Below are 16106 nucleotides of genomic sequence, written 5' to 3' on the forward strand. Positions count from 1 at the left end.
TTTACTTTAAGGACTCTAAAAGGGCTGACAAATCTGTCTTTATTTTTACTGACTTTTCCTAAAGTCATCAGTTCCATAAAGAGTCGTGCATATTTTAAAAGGCAATGAAATTAGTATTCAAAGCTTCATGTTTCCTCATTTCCATTTCATCTCAGAAAGACTTTCAGGGAGAGAACTGAGTTGGGCCATAGAAAAATGTCAACATGGTTCTTCCAGTGATTGGGTAGGCACAAATGTTATAACTTAGATTTCAATCACATTGCCTTTGAGTCACAGCTCAGAAATATAACTTCTTAGATGTGAAAGGGACCTCTGAGGTCATTTATTTTACAAATTTTGGAGGGTCAGGAAGGTTAAATGATTATACACGGTCATATTAAGTAATGTAGGAGGTAGGATTTGAATGCAGAACTAGTGTTCTTTCTTTTTTATCACAGTGTCTCTTTTTAGCTGTAAGTCATGGATTCATTGAAATTTGCTTTGGTGAAAGGAGTTCCCATTTAGAGTATTCTCCACATTGACAAAAAAAATTATACATGTCTCAAACATTCTTAATCTTTAAAACTGATAGATCTTAGTGCTCAGATCAGAATATAATAATGTCCAATATGAGTGAATATATCTAATATAAATATGTCATATTAGAGTATGAGTATAGCTGGAAAATATCATGAAATGATCATAAAACTATCAAAACATGTTAATGAGAACTAATTTGTAAAATATCACTTTCTGGCAATATTAATGTTAGGGGCTCAGAGATCAAAAAAGCATTAAAGTAATAATAATAATGATGAAAATTAATATTTATATAGCAATATAGGGTTTACAGTATGTATTAAATATATTATCTCATTTAATGCACATACAACTCTATGAAATAGATGCTATCATTAGCATCCCTCTCCCCATTTTTACAATGAGGAAAGTAAGGTAGAAACAGATTAAATGACTTGCCCAGGATCATACAACTAATAAGTCAACATACTACACACTGCACCACATACTCTTGTTATTCTCTATATTATTATCAAATGTATCCAAAGGAGAAGTGTACAAATGTACTTTACTTTAATGGGAAGTTACACATAAATCACATTTTTCTAAATTGTATTTTGGGTTTATTAGGAAAGGTGAAATTTAAAAGGAAATTTTTTGTATATAGTTTTATATAGTGAATAATCACATCACAATTTTTCTCCTAATAGGAAACTTGGCATAGTGGATATACAATCAACACTTAACTAAGTAGGAGAAAAAGATAACTTTCAAGTGAATATACTTGTCAGTAGTCAGCACAGTTTCCACTTCGGTAATTTGTCAGGCTTGGTAAATAATGGTATTTCTCTGTTAACTGGAAGGGGGAAGAAGCAACATGGTCTAGTGGATAGAGGGCTAACCTTGGAGTCAGGAAGACTGATAAATACCAATTGGGTGAACCTGGGCAAATTGTTTATTTTCTCAATGTTTCAGGCAATTCTCCAAGACTATAAATTACAGAGAAAACGAATTGATAAGGGGAAATTTCCTCATCAAGAGATCTCTACATGGGTGAAATTGCAGATCAAGACCAAAATAAAAGTTTATCTTGTATAAATTCAGATTCTCTGGACAAGAGAATGCCAAAATTTTGCCAAAAGCAAAATACATCTACAATGGCAATAATGGCAAGGAAAGTTATTTATTAAGACTTGAGAGATAGATATAAAAATATTTCATTCATATTTATAACCAAGGAATAAGAGAACTGACATCCTAAAACAACCTTTGTAAAAATAATCAGTACAACTGTCATCTCAACACAAAAGAATTATGAGAAATTGAATGATGCTATGGAAACAGGACTGAACTGGGAAGTCAGAAGATTTGATTTTAGATCAATTTAATTTAATTCCATTCAACAAGCATTTATTGAAAACCTATTTACTATTAGACATAAAGCATACTCTATTAAAAAGATTAGAAACAAGTATTGCCTACCTTCAAAAGCATTTAAATTCTATTATGCTTGAGGCTCTGATAATTACTAACTGTGTAACTTTCTTTAATATCCATATCTGTAAAACAGGGCTAATAATAATTGGGCTACTATTTATAGATCAGATCTAAGAACAGTACTCTGTAAGGAGTCATTTCTAGTGAGATGAATTTGGGATAATTTCAAAATAATGTCAAATAAAAATAATTCATCCCTGGGATTGATCTTTGCTATTTCACATTTAATATAAACAGGGTTTGCTATACTTCATGAAAAGTATAATCTCTGTAAAACCTTTCAAGTCACTGACAGAATGGGTCAAGGAATAATTGGTATTTAAGCATCTTCCAAAACTCAACTTCTGCATTTTCCCATGCTTTGAAGGAAGGGAAACTGTATTTAGCTTGAAGAACAACTCTTTGCAATAATCAAGACACTCCCATCTTTAACCCACAGCTGCCCTCTTCCCTTACCTCAACCCCTTACTATTGTTTTTGTGAATCATAAACTGCCCTTTCTTTCACCACAGTGATTCATACCCCGGAGCTGTGATCTGATGAGCTGTCCTACTCTGGTGCCTATAACTTACATCCAGGCTGGAAAATGAGCATCACATGCGTGTGATAGGTTTGTTTTCCAGTCCCTAAATCACCCACTTCACGCCTCTCTTCACTCCCTGATGATGGCAGACCCAGCCTTTACCCCAGGATGCTGGTTCCCTGGAGCTACCAGGGAGATCCCTGCTCTCAGACCCCATGCCTGCCCAGCTGAGCAGTGAGGGCCAGAATCAGAACTCACATTTTTGCCAGTGCATACTCTGCAGCAGGATGTCACCTCTTCTCTTTGAAGCAGACAGTTTGGCTTCTTTTAAGTTTGTCCTGGGTTGTGCTCTCCTACCACCAGTGCCACAGCTTGCTCAGAGGATGTTTCCTCCAGCTTTTTAAAAACCCTGAGCTCCCTCTGTGCGGGGGGGTTGTGTCATCACATCCTCCCAACCACAAGACCTGTTCATTTCCCTTTGGTGTATGGGGCTCCTCTCAGTACTTTGAGATCCCTCCTGGGTCAGCGAACTGACCGATCTTAGGCAATGAACCTCCAGCTAGGTTGGAACATTAGAAAAGCAATTAGAACTAGGGAAATGGGAGGGGAGGTCCTGCAAAAACTGGTGTGCATGTATGTGTGCACACAACTTAGTTTCAAGTATCATACCTCATTATGATGAGCCTGGAGTATCATACCATCGATGATGAGTCTGGAGAACCCTCTGTAAGGGATTTGGGTTTTTTTTTTAATTGAGTATTAAACTCAATAACACTGGAATGTCATTACATCTCAAACTCTCTCTGGTCTTCTGCTTAGGAGAAATACTAATCCCTGGGGGTCACCCCAGCTCAACAGGAGGAAACACCTGTAGACACTTCAAGCTTCACTAAGCAACCTTCTCAATTCTTTTAATACTGTTCTTCTGTTCCATCCATTTTGAAACATAACAACGCCACCAAAAAAGATGGCAGCTTCCTGAGCTAAAAATGACATGATAGGGCTAAGTCATCACCAAGGTCTCTTCTAGTCCTAACTCTCTGAAATGGGTGTAGAGTAAAGAATATTGGAAACACTAGAAGCTATGGACCTGGATTTCGATCCTACCTCTGACATTTACTGTCTCTAAAACCTTGGCCAAAGTTTCTTAAATTCCTTTTACTTCATTTTCATTACCTATAGAATAAACAGATCAGAATAGACAATTTCTGAGGTGTCTTTCAGCTATAGAGCCTATAATTCTAATGTTAGAATATAATATAGGTGCCAAAAGAAGGAGGAAAAGGAAAGAGTCTGATCTAATTTATTTCTCAAGGGTGACTCAGCATGCTGGAAGGGATAAGGGAGTCAAAAGACCTGGATTCAAAATTGGAGCTCTGGGATTCTTTTTCCTATGTGACCTTTTCTGATTTTCAGATTCTTTATAAAATTAAATAATTGGACCAACTGGTTTCTAAGTCTTGTAGCTGTAAAGATGGACAGAGCTTGTCTCCTTGTATTATTGCCTTAAGCTGGATGGGTGGGATTAGTCTTTGAGAGAACTGAAATGGAGAGAAGGCCCACTGTGTGTGCCTGGGGATGCCAGCCTTTCAGACTCCTACACCAGTTCCCAGTACCACTGATGCTTGAACATATACTGACTCATCAAATGGAACTATTAGTCAAAGTTCAGGACTAAACAGTTAATCTGAGAGGCTCTAAAGTATTTTCCTTGTTGCTCAGGAGCTGCTATCAGCTGTGAACTTGCTTTGATGGACTGGGGGCCTGGAGGAAAGATGTTAGGGAAAAGGGTCTCCATAATATGGGTAACTTAATCAAAGGACCAGGAGAATCTTAGTGACTTTTCTAAGCCTTGAGGCTCAAACTCAGAGAGGTTCTATGTAATCAGTCACTTGTTTCTCTATTATATGGTAGGTGATAGCATCCTACAGCCTTCTGGCTACACTAACAAATTTCCACTGGAAACAGTGTTACATAAGCCATCCTCTTTGGTTCAGTCACAGAAAGCCTAGGTTTGAGCACCAGCTCTGTTACCTATTTAGCTGTATGGCCTCAGGAAAGTCACTTAATCGCCATGAGTTTTGTTACCTTATCTGGATATAATCCTACACTACAAGGAGTAATTAGGAGAGTCAGATGAGAAAATGTGCATAAAGTATCTATGTGATCCATAAATTTAGGGATGACAGAGCCCTTCACAGTCAAAGTCATTGAACTCATTCTACATATGTGGTAACAAGATCATGTGGGTATTTAAAAGTTGGTTTAAATTTAAATTTAAAAACATGATAGTCCATTGCATTGAAGGTTTTCTTGAAGTCCAAGCAACTTTATTTTAGGGAGAGACCAAACAATTTTCTCAAAGTTACCCAGAAAATAAGTAGGAGGGCCAGAATTTGAAACTTCATCTTCTTCCCTTGCATCAAATATTCTTTCTACTAAGGTTTTATTATCATTATTACCACTTTAAGCAGCTGGGACTAGAGTTTGCATCCTCTGGGGCACCTGGATAAATTACCATAGCATGGGGGTGGAGAACATGGGACTGACAGTACAGAAGCAGGAATAGACTAAATATGATAATAACAGAAACAAAATAAATAGCAGAAAACAGGCCCACAAACATGCCCAGTTATAAACTCTGATTCCTCCACCAACCATGGGACATGGGAAACAGATTCTAAGTCAGGGTTTCCAGCAAAGATACCAGATATCTTTGACCACATCTAGACAGGTATTTTTAGAAATGAGAATTTACCACATCTTTCAGTTATGAGGGTAAGTAAATATTTGTTATGAAGACACTTCGTGCTTCAGAAGCCAAGTTCCAGCTTCAAGGCATTGATTCAAACCAACTAGAGTGGCCAAGGCACAAAAAGGACAGCAAAACATCTGGATGAACAGTAAACAATTTAATCAACCATGCATATGTTTTCAATTACAGGTGTGCTCCTAATTTTAAAAACCTAATGAACTGACAAAATTTGAAGGAGGTGAACTGATACATTAGGATTCTTTGCTTTGCCAGAAGGTTTTCATAGCAGGAGTTCCTGAAATAATTTTCCCTATTAGCTTTGATGATTTTATTCTTTTTGTAAAAATTCTTTTGATCCAGAATATTTTAGAAATATTTCTATCATATAAACTAAGTTACACCTAAGGTAACACCTAGACATCACACAGAATGACGATCCATTTTTCACTTTTCTTCTGGCTATTTGTTGTTTACCCACCAGGTGGAAGTATGCAGATTAGGTACATAAATACCTGAATGTTCTGTGTAAATATAATTATCCTTGGAAGTTTTTTCAAGGATTATGAAACAGAAAAATTACTTACAAAGAAAGATTAACTTCTAGTTCCACCTCTGCCAATTTCTATTTTTATATCCTTGGGCAAGTAAGTCACTTCATCCCTCAGTGCCTCAGTTTCCTCATTTGTAAAATGGAGATAAAATACTTTATTTGAACCCTGCATTGAGTTTTTAGTTTTATCATTTACTATCTGAGTCACATTGAGGGGGAAAAAATCACTCCCCCTTTCTAGTCCCTGGTTTAGTCATCTGTAAAATGAGGGGATTAGACCAGATATTTATTCTCCAAGGCCCCTTTCTGCTCTGAATCTACCTGGATTTCTTCTGATACTACTGACCTCTAAGATTAGTTTTGAGGAATTGTTTTCTCTCTTTTAAAAGATAAAGAAATGCAACCAATAATCAAAGTTAGCTTTGACCCTCCTACACAAGCCATTCTCTCTGGCCCTCAGTTTCCTCAACTGTAAAATGGAGAGAGGCAACTAGATACCTCTTAAGGTGATATCTATGAATTTTTTTTTGATATAAGCAAATGATTTTCCATTTCTCCTTTTCACATTGAAGCCATTGAGGCAAGTTATTCATTTTTTCCTGCAAGGCAATGACATATTGCAATGTCTTTTCTGATTGAGGTATTTGTTTGAGAAAAGAATTTCCTTGCATTTTTCTATTCAAAGGAGAAATGTAATATAGTTCACCTTTCAGGCTTCATCACTTCCCAGACTATTTAGTACAGAGGGTCTCAGTATCCAGTTCTCAATATGTGTTTGTTGAATGGAATTGAAATAGATCTGAGGTGGGAAGCCTGCCACCATAAGCTGCTTGCCTCAGTTCCTAGCCAACACCTGCAAGCACTGCTAACAGCTGCATGGCAAGTTACTTATCAAGAAGTTGGCTTAATGGTTGGGATTTAAGGCTTTATCATGCACTAAGTAATTAGACATTATGACTTGGGAACAATTCAGAGGAAGCAGAAATAGCAATGTTCAAACAAAGCTTGCAAGATCTGTGCCCAAACCAGGGCCATGTGGAGAAGGTCCAAAGCTCTAGCAGCCAAAACTGTTATCTCCCTGTAATCACAGCCTAGCCCTATGTGGCAGATTTTGCAGGTCTAAATCCATGCCTGGGAACTTTAGATTCACAATTTGCTCATTTCAGTGATATTCTAGAATAATTAGTACCTCCTTCCCAGGAAACTCTGACTTAGGACAGATGTCTTCTATACTCTTTCCAAGATTGGCAGCTGGTAAATATCACTGCTCCCATTTCACAGATGTGGAAATTAAGAATCAGATTGGTGTAAATCATTCAGAAAGATAGTCTGAAAAAGTAACCACTTTGTCCTTGTTGTTTGTGCTGTCCCCAGAGTACTGGGGGAAAAAAATAGCCTCTTCAAAAAAAAATGCTTATGTTCCCAAGATGATTGGTACCACAGTCTTGTTGGTAGATGATCGTTTTGCTTTCATTCTATCTGATTTTACATGAAGAACATCAAGCTATCCATTTTCTCTCCATACTCCCACCCACCCAGAACAAATGTGCAAACATGATTTCCATGCACTCCTCTATTTCAGAAGTAACATGTTCTAAAGATGGCTTCCCACCAAAAAGAAAGAAAGCATTACAAGGATGGTCAAACAATTAAAAAGTGACTTATTTTTCTTTAAAGTCCTCCAAACCCATTACATTAGGCTGTCCCCACTTCTACTTTGGAAGTTCTAATGAAATAAAATTCTGTTCTTATGGTAGCATGAAGCATTGTCTGAGCACATGACATGATCTCCCACAACTCTTAAATAGGATCTGTCATCACTAACTACTTTTAAATACCTCATTTATCTCTGTAAAATTATCCAGATGGATCAGTGGTCAGTAATCATGGTACTCCTGCAACTCCTGCAAGCTGAAGTGAGTTCTACATACACAGGTAAAGGATTTGAGTGCCTCATCCGAACAGGAAATTTTTTTTTGCCTGAAACAGAAACTTCCTAGGATAATGTAGCTTCTTTGAGGAAAAGTCATGCTTTAAATCCACATTTTTATCCTTGTATCTTCAAGCATCAAATACAGAGCATTGATGTTAGGAGGTGCTTAATAAATGCTTTTTGGATGCCTGATTGAATGGAATTATCTCAGTCTGCATGGACTCCCTTGATGGGCACATAGTCACTAGGGACATGTGTAGGTCCTGCCTATCTCTGATAAGCATGTTCCCTTCCTTCTGGGTTAGTATACTTTCTGCCCAACCCAGGAGAGAAAAAGAAAGGAAGTTGGCTGAATGGTTGAAATGATTTGCCGTTGGTCAATCTCCCAAGGGAGCAACACAGAACTAGTTCCTCTTTCTGAAAGACGAAGCTCTCCATAGACCCAATATTTTTCACCTGGTATAAATATTGCACGCCCAAATACCACGCAAATAGAAGAACAGACATGTAATAAAGACAAAAGTTATTTTTGTGAATTTGAATTTATTCCAAAAAGGATAAAAATCCTAACATGTCAAGGCAAATCTCTTTGCATTCATGCCATTCCCTCTGGAGCCCAGCCCAGCTGTTGAGCAATTTCTGTCACAGATAGAATTGCAGCATTGACAGGTACCCAGCTTCTTCTAAACCATCAAGTCTCCAGATGGGCAATGTTAGGAGAGTAGAAATAATGATAATAGGGGCAGCTAAGTGGCACAGTGGATCAATCACCAGCCCTGAAGTCAGGAAGACCTGAGTTCAAATCTAGTCTCAGACACTTAACACTTCCTAATTATGTGACCTTGGGCAAGTCACTTAATCCCAAATGCCCCAGCCAAAGAAAAGAAAAAAGAATTAATGATAATAACAAAAACAATAACATTTACATAGGAATTGCAGAGTGCTTTACATATATTATTTGATTTGATTTTCACAGAACTCCTGTGAAATAATTACCATTATTTATCTTCATTTTACAGATTAGGAAACTGAGGCACAAAGAAGTTATGTGATTTACCTAACATCACATAGCTAGTAAATAATCAAGTCAAGACAATATCATCTCACTGATTCTTAAAGGCTGATGCTTTGTCCACTTCACGAAGCTTCTTCTCTAGGATGAGATGATGATGATGATGATGATGATGATGAGATGATATGATAATGAGAATATCAGTGATGGTGATGATGACAACTACTTTAAAATGTAATCAATGACAGAGTTATAAGAAATCTCAGTGCTCATTTAGTCTCACCCCTTCATCATGTGGATTAGATAAAGTTCAGAAAGATTAATTAACTTGTCCAAGGTTACATAAGTAGCAAGTAGCATAATCAAAATTTAGACCCAAGTTCTTTGACTTTAAATCCAATACTCTTTCCACTGTAACACAACTCATACATCTTGTCAATCTAAAAATAAGCCTTTGCTACTGAGATCTATCAACTGCTTTTACAAAGTAATAGCCTGGTGAAGAAGGCTTTGTGGTAGCCATAGAAATGCTACAAAGGTGACACTGATGCAGCAAACCAATTAATTCTAGCCCCAGAAGGCTCCATGAATCCCATCAGTCAATCAATCAAGTATTTATTGTTTGCTCTGGCAGCTCTTGAACTCACAAGTTCTTCTGACCCAGGAAACATAAGCTCACTTCTTTGTAGAAAGGGGAAAAGAAGCATAAACAATTAGCATTTACATAGTCCCTACTATGTTTCAGTGGACAGCTAGGTGGTAGAGTGGACAGAGCACTGGGCTTGGAATTGGCAAGTCTCATCTTCATAAATTCAAATCCCACCTCAGATACTTACTAGCTATGTCATCCTAGACAAGTCACTTAATCCTGTTTGCCTCAGTTTCTCATCTATAAAATGAGCTCAAGAAGGAATTGGCAAACTGCTTCAGTAACTTTGCCAAAAAGACTCCAAAAATAGGGTCAGAAAGAGTCAGATAAGACTTAAATGACTGAGCCAGTGTATTAAGTGGGCCAGCCACTGTATTAAGCACTTTGGAAATATTATCTCATCTGATCCTCATGACATCCCAGCAAGGGAGGTGCTATTATTATTGCCACTTTATAGATGAGGAAACTGAGGCAAACAAATGTTACATGATTTACCTAATATCACACAGCTAGTAAGTGACTGAGGTGTTGGAATCAGGTGTTCCTGATTTGAGGCCCAGCTCTAATCACTTGCACCAATTACCTCCCTGGCATAAAAATGGAAAGTGTGGTTATCTTTCCAGAAGTTTCATTTCCAGTTGACATCTTAATTCACAGCATTAGACGCAAACTCACTTAGCTAACTCAGTCTTCTGGGTAGCCTCCAGCCATTTCCTATTGGATATAAGAAAGATTTGTGTCTCTCTTGTTTTAAAAATTTCCAAATCAGCACAAAAAAAAACTTATAGTGCTACCTGAAAAAGCAGGGGCAAAACTAATGAACAACAGGGATAATTAACATGTTAGATGGCATGATTACTTTATATTCTAATTGTTTGGTGGATATATATTTTTTGGTACGACTAGGGATCATTTACTGATACAAATTACAACCCTTCAAAGCAACAAACTGGGAAAAAATCTTCACAGTTAAAGATTCTGATAAAGGCCTCATTTCCAAAATATATAGAGAACTGACTCTAATTTATAAGAAATCAAGCCATTTTTCCAATTGATAAATGGTCAAAGGATATGAACAATTTTCAGATGAAGAAATTGAAACTATTACCACTCATATGAAAGAGTGTTTCAAATCACTATTAATCAGATAAATGCTAATTAAGACAACTCTGAGATACCACTACACACCCCTCAGATTGGCTAGGATAACAGGAAAAAATAATGATGAATGTTGGAGGGGATGCGGGAAAACTGGGACACTGATACATTGTTGATGGAGTTGTGAACAAATCCAACCATTCTGGAGAGCAATCTGGAATTATGCCCAAAAAGTTATCAAACTGTGCATACCCTTTAACCCAGCAGTGCTACTACTGGGCTTATACCCCAAAGAGATACTAAAGAAGGGAAAGGAACCTGTATGTGCCAAAATGTTTGTGGCAGCCCTGTTTGTAGTGGCTAGAAACTGGAAAATGAATGGATGCCCATCAATTGGAGAATGGTTGGGTAAAATGTGGTATATGAATGTTATGGAATATTATTGTTCTGTAAGAAATGACCAGCAGGATGAATACAGAGAGGCTTGGAGAGACTTACATGAACTGATGCTGAGTGAAATGAGCAGAACCAGGAGATCATTATATACTTCAACAACGATACTGTATGAAGATATATTCTGATGGAAGTGGATTTCTTTGACAAAGAGACCTAACTCAGTTTCAATTGATCAATGATGGACAGAAGCAGGTACACCTAAAGAAAGAACACTGGGAAATGAATGTAAACTGTTTGCATTTTTGTTTTTCTTCCCAGGTTATTTTTACCTTCTGAATCCAATTCTTCCTGTGCAACAAGAGAACTGTTCGGTTCTGCACACATATATTGTATCTAGAATATACTGTGACATATTTAACATATATAGGACTGCTTGCCATCTAGGGAAGGGGGTGGAGGGAGAGAGGGGAAAAATTGGAACAGAAGTAGTGCAAGGGATAATGTTGTAAAAAAAATTACCTTGGCATGGGTTCTGTCAATAAAAAGTTATTATAATTAAAAATAAATAATAATTAAAAAAAAATTACAACCCTTCCATACCATTTCATTCTGTGCAATTCCTGTACAGGTATTTCCATAATTCTTAAACAGAGGATACTCCAAAATCACTGAAGACATTTCTCCCATTCTTTTAACATGGTACAAACACTAGTTACTTTAGCTGTTAATTATTACTCATTTTAAGTACATAACAACCAGGGTATGCTAATAAATGTTTAATAATCATCTCTCAAAAATATACATATGAAACATCTTAAAGTTCAATCTGCATGAACAACATTTTCTGCATCACTTTCTTAGGTCAATAAATCAATAACAATAATCAATGCCTATTTTGTATCATTTGCCAATTTCCAAGGTATAGATGTTCACACTAAAAATTAACAACTAACTCTTATGAGACAGTATGAGCTGTCTACTTCTCCCTTCCCTTTTCCAATAATATATATCTTCAACAGTGTCTTATATATCACTTCTCATACACAGGTTCATTATTGATAACATGGTATAGTTTACTTAAACCAGTTATGCATCTTCCCATTGTCCTTTGAGATAGCTATATCTTTGATTAGTCCAAGATCATAGCATCAATGGATTCATATGCAGAGAGCATCACTAGGAGAATATTGATGCGATACAAATGAGATTTTGTCTCAGCAAGAACTTTAGGATCATTGAAAGCCCTGAATGTAATCCTGTCCACTCTCCTACTCATTTCAAGACTCAGCTCTTTATACAGCTGCAGTGCCTGTCCAAGTACCTGTCATAGTCTGGACAAGGTATGTTTTCATCTACTTTGTTTTTCTACTGTAAATCAGTTTTTTTTTTTGCATTATTACTCTTTTCATTGAGGAAGCTTTGAAGTATTCCAGAACCCAGTGCACATTTTCTACGTCATTAGTTAATAGAAGCATTTGTAGGACCTTGCCATGAGTAAGGATTCCGTCTTTTGTTTAGATATTGTGTAGGATGGCCTCCACATTATTGGCAAATACCACAGGTGAACAAAAGTTTCCCTGTTTAGTACCTCCCTAATGGTTGAGTTTCAAAGCTCTACAAAGAGAGGCAAAGCCAAGATGGGAGAGTAAGGGCAGGGATTCACCTACACTCTTCCCAAAACCCCTCCAAACACCTTTAAATAATTACCCTCAACAAATTATAAAGTGGCAGAACCCACAAAAAGATTGAGTGAAACAATTTTCTAGCCTAAGACAACTTAGAAGGTGTGAAGAAAAGATTTGTTGCACCAGGCTAAGAGAGGAGTTCAATCCAGTGCAGATCTTTCCAGGACAACCCCAGCAAACCAGCAGCAGGCCTCAGGGCCATCAAATCAGAGGCAACAGTGGCAGTTTGCAGACCCCCTTATGTAATGTTCTTCTCTAAAGTATAATCGTTCTCTGGGAGCAGGTTTCTTGGAGGGCTTCTGGAGGCAGCCTTAGTTTCAGTTCAGAGTAATAATCACCTCAAATGCAGCCAGGAGTTAAAGTCCAAATCCTTTATTGTTTCCTTTTAAGTCTTGTCTCCTTCCTTGGGCCCGGTTATCTTTCTTAGAGGCCTATCTCTCTCCTTGGTCCCTGCCGATAGTCCTTTGCCTCTGCCAGCTTCAGCCTCTAGCTCCCTCCGAATTTCTAGCCAGCACAAAGGTGGAAGTTGGAATGAATCTGTCTCCGCCTCTGAGAGTGGGCTTGTGGATCTGGCCCTGAGAGCTTCTTGCTTATATGCTGTCCACCAAATATACTCCAATCATTATATCACTAGGAAACCATTATTTGTTGTAGGAGTAAATCAATGCTAAATTAGATTTAATCATTGTCTCAATTCCACTTAGTACCTTGTTTCAAGTTCTGGCCCATAACATTGCCTTTGGATTAAATCAATCATACTGAACCATGCTAAATTAGATAATTATTGTCTCTATCAATTCCATTGACTTAGTATCTTGTGGCTGAAAGGGAACAGGGATCCTAGTCAGAGTTCCAGGATTGAAAAGAGTGTTCTTTCACAAAACAGTGCACAGGACGCAAGAAGAGCAATCACACCTCTCCCTAAACCATACCATCTTGGAATTGCCAAAAAACTTACAGGTCCCCAGAATTACCTCTGAAAACAGCTACACAAAAAACCTGAAGCTTGGGACAATACCCCCTCTACTTAGGAAACAAAGCTCTACTTTAGCATAGAGTTAATAGTCAAAAAAATAGGCTAGAAAATGAGCAAACAACAGAAAAAAAAATCTGACCCTAGAAAATTACTGTGGTGATAAGGAAGATCCCCAACATCCAGAAGACAACAAAGTCAAAATCCCTGTGTCAAAAAAGTAAAAATGGAAAAAAGAAATAAGAATGATGCAAGAAAATCATGAAAAAAGAGTCAAAACCTTGATAAAGGAGGCAAAAAAAAAAATACAGAAGAAAATAACAACTTAAAAAAAAAACAGAATAGGCCAAATGTTAAAAAGAGGTACAAAAATTCAATGAAAAGAAGAATGTCTTGAAAAGAACTGGCCAAATGAGAAAAGATATACAAAAATTTACTGAAAAGAAGAACTCTTTAAAAAGTAGAATTGGCCAAATGGAAAAGAAAGCACAAAAAGCTCACAGAAGAAAATAATTCCTTAAAAATTAGAATTGGGCAGGTGGAAGCTAATGACTTAGAAGATATTAAGAAACAATCAAACAAAATCAAAAGAGTGAAAAATTAGAAGAAAAATGTAAATATCTTCTTGGAAAAATAACTGATCTGGAAAATAGATTTAGGAGACATAATTTAAGAATTATTGGACAATCTGAAAATTATGATAAAAAAGTCCTAAATATCATCTTTCAAGAATTTATCAAGGAAATGTGCCCTTATATTCTAGAATCAGAGAATAAAACAGAAATTGAAAGAATCCACCAATCATTTTCTAAAGGAGATCCCAAAATGAAAACTTCCAGGAATATTATAGCCAAATTCCAGACCTCCTAGTTCAAGAAGAAAATTTGGCAAACAGGTAAAAATGATACAATTCGAAAATCATGGAGCCACAGGATAACACAAAATTTAGCAGCTTCTACGTTAAAGCATCAAAGGGCTTAGAATATGCCCTTTCCAAAGGGCAAAAAAAAAGAATAGGATTACAACCAAGATTCACCTCCCCAACAAAACTGAGTATTTTTCTTCAGAAGGGAAAATGGATATTCAATGAAATAAAGAACTTTCAAGCATTCTTGATGAAAAAAATATATATCATCACCTTCAAGTCATATCTCTGCTTTCTATGTATAATCTTTCTAATTGCCCTAATAATGAAAAAGGTTTTAAGAGTTATAAAAATCATTTTCCCATGTAGGAATATAAATGGTTTAATCTTATCAAATCCCTTATGTTTTCTCTTTCCTGTTTATCTTTTTTTATGTTTCTTTTGTATCTTGTATTTGAAAGTCAAATTTTCTATTCAGATCCAATCTTTTCATCAAGAAAAACATGGAAACACTTAAATGATATAAAGAGAAATGAACAGAACTAGGAGAACATCATTCACACTAAGAGCAGTAAGTAACAATGATCAACTATGAAGGATTTAGCTAGATCAATATAATGATCTAAGATATTTCTGTAGGAATTATGATGAAAGGTGCTGTCCATCTCTAAATAAAGAACTGGTAGAGCCTGAATGCAGATCAAAGGGACTTTTTCTTTTCTTTATTTTTCTTGGGGTGTTTTAGGTCTGTCTTCTTTCACAGAATGACTTGGAAATGTATTCTTTGCATGACCACACATTTATGGCCTATGTCAATTGCTTTCCCTCTCAATTTGCAGGAAGGTAGGAAGGGAGAGAATTTGTTACTCAAAATTTGAAGATAAAAAAGAATGTTAAAGTTATTTTACATGTAATTAGGATAAAAATTTTTTTTTAAATCTTACAAGTATTGTCTAAGACAATGTCATATAAAAGTATCGATGAAAAGCAGGGTTTGACCAAAGGTGGGTGAGAATCTTGGCCTTTCCATTCATTCCTCAGACTTTGATTTCACTCTACATCTCACTGGCCTCTGTATATATAAACATATACATATACACACACACACACATATATATATATATATATATATATATATATATATATATATATACATGTATATACATACACCAAACAAAGTTGAAAGATATAGTAAAGATCATCTGGTTCAACATTCTCAATTTTACAAATGAGAAAAATGAGGCTCAAAGAAACTAATTAATGATAGACCTAGTTGTTTAGATTCCCAAGTCAATGGGAATTGACTACATGGAATTATCCTATCTTTCATGGGATAATAAAAATCTACCTGTACTCAGCTTCCTCCCTGCTGGGCTACACCTGAAATTAGTGATATGGATGCACAAAACTTACCAGGAGAACATCTCTTACAATGATCTCAACCTACTCTAAAGGTAAATTCTATTCCAATATCAGGAATATAGAGAGGTCTTTGTTGCTCCAATTAATCTACTACTGAAATAGATTAAGAATCTACTCTGCCTAGCACTGTGATAAGTACTATACTATTTCTCTTTTGGAATTATTTTGTTCAATTTTGGACATATCTTGTACTTTCTTATCTGTTTATCTATTTTATTGCCCTATGGAAATAAAAACTCCTTGAGAATAG

The 16106-nt window shown here is 36.4% G+C and overlaps 1 protein-coding gene across 2 annotated transcripts in view; it reads right to left on the bottom strand.

Annotated features, from left to right (window-relative positions):
* The window catches only part of POU2AF1 (POU class 2 homeobox associating factor 1), a 32502-nt gene extending 29440 nt beyond the window's left edge, over window positions 1-3062 (bottom strand). The window contains exon 1 of one of the 2 annotated variants that reach the window (XM_031961138.1): window positions 2777-3062. Coding sequence is in view for 1 of the 2 variants with exons in the window: in XM_031961139.1 (XP_031816999.1) it covers window positions 2777-2792 (16 nt within the window). In the remaining variant the exon portion in view is untranslated. The remainder of the gene's footprint in view (window positions 1-2776) is intronic. The other variant, XM_031961139.1, reaches the window with a different exon arrangement.
* Window positions 3063-16106: the final 13044 nt, after the last annotated feature.

The sequence above is a fragment of the Sarcophilus harrisii genome, chromosome 3, assembly GCF_902635505.1.
Source record: "Sarcophilus harrisii chromosome 3, mSarHar1.11, whole genome shotgun sequence".
Taxonomy (NCBI): Eukaryota; Metazoa; Chordata; class Mammalia; order Dasyuromorphia; family Dasyuridae; genus Sarcophilus; species Sarcophilus harrisii.